Raw genomic sequence first — 8611 nt, 5'->3', positions numbered from 1 at the left:
CGGCGCTTTCAGCCGGAGCGACGCCACGCCGCTGCTAACGTTGGTGGTGTTTGTGGCGATGCCGCAGCGCAGCGTGTTGGTGGAGATGACGCTGAGCGGGAGGCGGCTGCTGCTGATGTTGCCATGGTTACTGCTGATGTTGCCATGGTTAATGCTGCAGGTCCTCAGCAGCGCCCCCTGCTGGCTCATGAACACGCTGCTGCGCTGAAACGTCTGAACGGCGGACACATCCAGACGCAACTCTGAGCGCACGAGCTTCGGATACGACTTCAGGTGCATGATGGTCCTGAGAGACAGAGAGACAGAGAGACAGAGAGACAGAGACAGAGAGACAGAGAGAGAGAGAGAGAGAGAGAGACAGAGAGAGAGAGAGACAGAGAGAGAGAGAGAGAGAGAGAGGGAGAGACAGAGAGACAGAGAGAGAGAGAGAGAGAGAGAGAGAGAGAGAGAGGGAGAGACAGAGAGACAGAGAGACAGAGAGACAGAGAGAGACAGAGAGACAGAGACAGAGAGACAGAGAGAGAGAGAGAGAGACAGAGAGAGAGAGAGACAGAGAGAGAGAGAGAGAGAGAGACAGAGAGACAGAGAGAGAGAGAGAGAGAGAGACAGAGACAGAGAGACAGAGAGAGAGAGAGAGAGAGAGAGACAGAGAGAGAGAGAGAGAGAGACAGAGACAGAGAGACAGAGAGAGAGAGAGAGAGAGAGAGAGACAGAGAGAGAGAGGGAGAGACAGAGAGACAGAGAGAGAGAGAGAGAGAGAGGGACAGAGAGAGAGACGATATAATAACTACCTGCAGTATATATAACTATATATAACTACCTGCAACACTACATACTGGCTTACCTCCAGACTGCGTGCTGATTGGTTGCTGGTGGTGGTGGGGGCGTGGTCCTGGTTTGAGTGACAGCTCCTCTGATCCTTCAGCTTCACATCTCTCAGACGTTCACTGTCTCCTCCCAGACAGGAAACAGAAGCAACGCCGCCACTCATCTGGCTCCTCCCCCTCTGGACGTACACACACACACACTCATGATTAGACACTGTAAATGTTGTGTGTGTGTGTGTGTGTGTGTGTGTGTGTGTGTGTGTGTGTGTGTGTGTGTGTGTGTGTCAGTCCCTGAGCCAATCAGCTGCTAGAACTCCCTCCTCATGTCTATATAAGGCAGCAGGTGATCAATACTCTGCTGGTGTGGGCGTGTTGCTACTGGTTACCAGAGAGGAGGTGAAACCCTGGACAGCACGTTATTGATCTGTTGTGGATGCCAGCATCTGATTGGCCGACACAATCTGATCTGATATCTCGATATTGATCAAAAATAATGATGAGACAGGAATGTGTTTTAATTCATCACACACATTCAACACGACGGTACTACGAGTATTAGGGCCACATTGAGGAAAAGAAATCAAAGTGAGATTTAGAGAATAAAGTCAGAATATTATAAAGTAGTAACTTTACGTGTTATTTCTTTTTTCTCGTAATATTCTGACTTTATTCTGTAAATCTCACTTTGATTTCTTTTCCTCAATGTGGCCCTAATACTCGTCGTACATTTGCCTAAACTGGTTCTTTTGATAGTAACGGTTGCTGACCACTAGTCTATACGATCATTTAACATGAGCACCAATTGAGCTGTTCAGACAGGACGCACCGCGGCGCCATCATAGAGACCACCGATCAATCATAGTAGAACAAATAGGAGCTGATAACGGCGGCGACATCGATCAGAGCACCCTTGTGACCTGATCAAAACGCTGCCATAAACTTCAGCAAAGCCAACAGAAATAGAAGAGAGAAACCACAGAAGCAGCTCCTCCGTTGAGCTGTCTGAAACTAGTCTCGGCCTGTTCAGCCAGACGACCACACCCTCAACCACAAGGCATGCTGGGAAAACACCAAAACACCCTGTGTGTGTGTGAAGCCAATTATCGCCTCGCTTTACTCGCACAAGTAGGACCGCTGGTATCATCTGTGTTCACTCTAGACGCTCCAGAGAGGAGGAGCTCATCTCCATGGATACCAACAACATGTCCTCCATCAGCCATGGAAGAAATAACCTCTGTAGCTGCTGTGTTCATGTTGGTGAAGTCCCAGACACGTCAGAAAACCAAACGCCGTCGTGTCTGGGTTCATAACGTCACCCGGCGGCGAGCTGTATTCACACACAGTGACATCACACTGACTGTATCTAGCAGCCACACGTCTCTACTGAACGTATGAACCCAGAATAAACAGATTGAGCTGTGATTTAATATCAATAAACAGATTGAGCTGTGATTTAATATCAATAAACAGATCAAAATGATGCTGAAATAACTACATCTTGATGCTGATTAGTAAAAAGTCTGAATTCCTGTTTCGTCAGGTCTGTTACCATGACGACGAGTAGACAACTTTTAAAATGCTTGTTTTCTGAATGGAGTCTGGTTGGATGCAGCTGCTCCATCAACACGGCTAACAGCAGTCTGAAGCTAACAGCTGTTAGCTTCAGACTGCTGTTAGCTTCATGGTACGTGTCCACAGGGGTGTTTTTTATCGCGAGGGGACGCGACGCTTCCCAGCATTGGACGCTTGGTGTGCTGTCCCTAGAAACAAGGCACTCGGCTCCTGATTGGACGAACGCTTTCCCGCCGTTGGCTGCTGCTCAAACCGGAACCAGTCTGGAGGCTCGTTTGGAAACTATCTTCTCTTATTTCACGTAAACAGTTCACTGAGATGTGTTTCTGAAAACATTTGAGGAGAGAAATAACCCATGTTGATGAATCTGTCTTTATTTTGTCTCGACAACGTTTAGTTTAAAAGATTATCGGGAGTTTGGAGAGGCGGCGCGTCGCGTCGGACACCCGTGATTTGCATAAAGTAGCCAGGACTTCAACTTTATGCAAATGAGGAGCGGGCTTCCTGCACGCCTAGTCTCTCAAATCGCGACGCCACGCTACCAGAATGCATTGCGCGGCTGCTTGCAAAGACAATGAATGGGGAGCGTGGAAAGCACAGAACCTGTGGACACGTACCATTAGACTGCTGTTAGCTAATGTCAGCTAGCAGTGAGTGATAACAAACAGACCGGAACCGGAAGCAGAGCTCACTTCATAACAAACAGACCGGAACCGGAAGCAGAGCTCACTTCATAACAAACAGACCGGAACCGGAAGCAGAGCTCACTTCTGACACAAGTCGACAAACTTTGCTAGCCGTGGAGCTAACTAGCATGCTAGCAGCCTCATAATGTTCCAAGAATGAGAATGTTATTCACCAGAAAGTCCTCTTTGATGTTGTCCATGACAACACCATAAACACCATAAACACCATGAACACCGTAAACAACATGAACACCATGGACACCATGGACACCATAAACAACATAAACAACATGAACACCATGGACAACATGAACACCATGAACAACATGGACACCATGGACACCATGAACACCATGGACACCATGGACACCATAAACAACATAAACAACATGAACACCATGAACACCATGAACACCATGAACAACATGGACACCATGGACAACATGAACACCATGAACAACATGGACACCATGGACACCATGGACACCATAAACAACATAAACAACATGAACACCATGAACACCATGAACACCATGGACACCATAAACAACATGAACACCATGAACACACTGGACACCATGGACACCATAAACAACATGAACACCATGGACACCATAAACAACATGGACACCATGAACACCGTTAACAACATGAACAACATGAACAACATAAACACCATAAACAACATGAACACCACTATACTATACTATACTATAGGGATAGATACTATACTATACTATACTGTACTATAGGGATAGATACTATACTATAGGGATAGATACTATACTATACTATACTATACTATAGGGATAGATACTATACTATACTATACTATAGGGATAGATACTATACTATACTATACTGTACTATAGGGATAGATACTATACTATACTATACTATACTATAGGGATAGATACTATACTATACTATACTATAGAGATAGATACTATACTATAGGGATAGATACTATACTATACTATAGGGATAGATACTATACTATACTATAGGGATAGATACTATACTATACTATACTATACTATAGGGATAGATACTATACTATACTATAGGGATATACTATACTATACTATACTATAGGGATAGATACTATACTATACTATAGGGATAGATACTATACTATACTATACTGTACTATAGGGATAGATACTATACTATACTATAGGGATAGATACTATACTATACTATACTATAGGGATATATACTATACTATACTATACTATAGGGATAGATACTATACTATACTATACTATACTGTACTATAGGGATAGATACTATACTATACTATAGGGATATATACTATACTATACTATACTATACTATACTATACTATAGGGATAGATACTATACTATACTGTACTATAGGGATAGATACTATACTATACTATAGGGATAGATACTATACTATACTGTACTATAGGGATAGATACTATACTATACTATAGGGATAGATACTATACTATACTATACTATAGGGATAGATACTATACTATACTATACTGTACTATACTATACTATAGGGATAGATACTATACTATACTATAGGGATAGATACTATACTATAGGGATAGATACTATACTATACTATAGGGATAGATACTATACTATACTATAGGGATAGATACTATACTATAATATAGGGATAGATACTATAGTATACTATAGGGATAGATACTATACTATACTATACTATACTATACTATACTATAGGGATAGATACTATACTATACTATACTATACTATACTATAGGGATAGATACTATACTATACTATAGGGATAGATACTATACTATACTATACTATACTATACTATACTATACTATAGGGATAGATACTATATTATAGGGATAGATATTATACTATACTATACTATAGGGATAGATACTATACTCTACTATACTATACTATACTATAGGGATAGATACTATACTATACTATACTATACTATAGGGATAGATACTATACTATACTATACTATACTATACTATACTATACTATAGGGATAGATACTATACTATACTATACTATAGGGATATATACTATACTATACTATAGGGATAGACACTATACTATACTATACTATAGGGATAGATACTATACTATACTATACTATAGGGATAGATACTATACTATACTATACTATAGGGATAGATACTATACTATACTATACTATAGGGATAGATACTATACTATACTATACTATAGGGATAGATACTATACTATACTATACTATAGGGATAGATACTATACTATACTATAGGGATAGATACTATACTATACTATAGGGATAGATACTATACTATACTATACTATAGGGATAGATACTATACTATACTATAGGGATAGATACTATACTATACTATAGGGATAGATACTATACTATACTATACTATAGGGATAGATACTATACTATACTATACTATAGGGATAGATACTATACTATACTATACTATAGGGATAGATACTATACTATACTATAGGGATAGATACTATACTATACTATACTATAGGGATAGATACTATACTATACTATAGGGATAGATACTATACTATACTATACTATAGGGATAGATACTATACTATAGGGATAGATACTATACTATACTATAGGGATAGATACTATACTATACTATACTATAGGGATAGATACTATACTATAGGGATAGATACTATACTATACTATAGGGATAGATACTATACTATACTATACTATACTATAGGGATAGATACTATACTATACTATAGGGATAGATACTATACTATACTATAGGGATAGATACTATACTATACTATAGGGATAGATACTATACTATACTATACTATAGGGATAGATACTATACTATACTATACTATAGGGATAGATACTATACTATACTATACTATAGGGATAGATACTATACTATACTATAGGGATAGATACTATACTATACTATAGGGATAGATACTATACTATAGGGATAGATACTATACTATACTATACTGTACTATACTATACTATAGGGATAGATACTATACTATACTATAGGGATAGATACTATACTATACTATACTATAGGGATAGATACTATACTATACTATAGGGACAGATACTATACTATACTATACTACACTATACTATAGGGATAGATACTATACTATACTACACTATACTATACTATAGGGATAGATACTATACTATACTATAGGGATAGATACTATACTATACTACAATACACTATACTATACTATACTATACTACACTAAACTATACTATACTATACTATACTACACTATACTATACTATACTATAGGGATAGATACTATACTATACTATACTATACTATAGGGATAGATACTATACTATACTACACTACACTACACTATACTATACTATACTATACTATAGGAATAGATACTATACTATACTATAGGGATAGATACTATACTATACTATACTACACTATACTAAACTACACTATACTATACTATACTATACTATACTATAGGGATAGATACTATACTATACTATAGGGATAGATACTATACTATACTATAGGGATAGATACTATACTATACTATAGGGATAGATACTATACTATACTATACTACACTATACTACACTATACTACACTATACTATACTATAGGGATAGATACTATACTATATTATAGGGATAGATACTATACTATACTATACTATACTACACTACACTATACTATACTATACTATACTATACTATACTACACTATACTATACTATAGGGATAGATACTATACTATACTATAGGAATAGATACTATACTATACTATACTATACTACACTACACTACACTATACTACACTATACTATACTATAGGGATAGATACTATACTATACTATAGGGATAGATACTATACTATACTACACTATACTACACTACACTACACTATACTATACTACACTATACTATACTATACTATACTATACTATAGGGATAGATACTATACTATACTATAGGGATAGATACTATACTATACTATACTATACTATACTAAACTACACTACACTATACTATACTATACTATACTATACTACACTATACTATACTATACTATACTATAGGGATAGATACTATACTATACTATAGGGATAGATACTATACTATACTATACTACACTATACTACACTACACTATACTATACTACACTATACTATAGGGATAGATACTATACTATACTATACTATACTATACTATAGGGATAGATACTATACTATACTATAGGGATAGATACTATACTATACTATAGGGATAGATACTATACTATACTATACTATAGGGATAGATACTATACTATACTATACTATAGGGATAGATACTATACTATACTATAGGGATAGATACTATACTATACTATACTATAGGGATAGACACTATACTATACTATAGGGATAGATACTATACTATACTATACTATACTATAGGGATAGATACTATACTATACTATACTATAGGGATAGATACTATACTATACTATAGGGATAGATACTATACTATACTATACTATAGGGATAGATACTATACTATACTATAGGGATAGATACTATACTATACTATAGGGATAGATACTATACTATACTATACTATACTATACTATACTACACTATACTACACTACACTATACTATACTACACTACACTATACTATAGGGATAGATACTATACTATAGGGATAGATACTATACTATACTATAGGGATAGATACTATACTATACTATAGGGATAGATACTATACTATACTATACTATAGGGATAGATACTATACTATACTATACTATAGGGATAGATACTATACTATACTATACTATAGGGATAGATACTATACTATACTATACTATACTATACTATACTATAGGGATAGATACTATACTATACTATACTATACTATAGGGATAGATACTATACTATACTATACTATACTATAGGGATAGATACTATACTATACTATACTATAGGGATAGATACTATACTATACTATAGGGATAGATATTATACTATACTATATTATACTATACTATAGGGATAGATACTATACTATACTATAGGGATAGATACTATACTATACTATACTGTACTATACTATACTATACTGTACTATACTATACTATAGGGATAGATACTATACTATACTATACTATAGGGATAGATACTATATTATACTATAGGGATAGATACTATACTATACTATAGGGACAGATACTATACTATACTATACTACACTATACTATACTATAGGGATAGATACTATACTATACTATACTACACTATACTACACTATACTATACTATAGGGATAGATACTATACTATACTATAGGGATAGATACTATACTATACTATACTACACTACACTATACTATACTATACTACACTACACTATACTATACTATACTATACTACACTATACTATACTATAGGGATAGATACTATACTATACTATACTATAGGGATAGATACTATACTGTACTATAGGGATAGACACTATACTATACTATACT

General features: G+C 35.9%; 1 protein-coding gene across 1 annotated transcript in view; it reads right to left on the bottom strand.

The window, feature by feature from the left end:
- The window catches only part of fbxo34 (F-box protein 34), a 4344-nt gene extending 3358 nt beyond the window's left edge, over positions 1 to 986 (bottom strand). Inside the window, exons 1-2 of the mRNA XM_074660520.1 lie at positions 845 to 986; positions 1 to 286 (exon numbers count right to left, since the gene is read on the bottom strand). The exon at positions 1 to 286 is cut by the window's left edge and continues 3358 nt beyond it. Coding sequence (XP_074516621.1) covers positions 1 to 279 — 279 coding nt within the window. The 5' untranslated portion in view covers positions 280 to 286; positions 845 to 986. The remainder of the gene's footprint in view (positions 287 to 844) is intronic.
- Between the last annotated feature and the right edge of the window lie 7625 nt (positions 987 to 8611).

The sequence above is a fragment of the Sebastes fasciatus genome, chromosome 15, assembly GCF_043250625.1.
Source record: "Sebastes fasciatus isolate fSebFas1 chromosome 15, fSebFas1.pri, whole genome shotgun sequence".
Taxonomy (NCBI): domain Eukaryota; kingdom Metazoa; phylum Chordata; class Actinopteri; order Perciformes; family Sebastidae; genus Sebastes; species Sebastes fasciatus.
The sequence above is the reverse complement of the archived record's forward strand: the minus strand, read 5'-3'. Positions and strand labels throughout refer to the sequence as shown.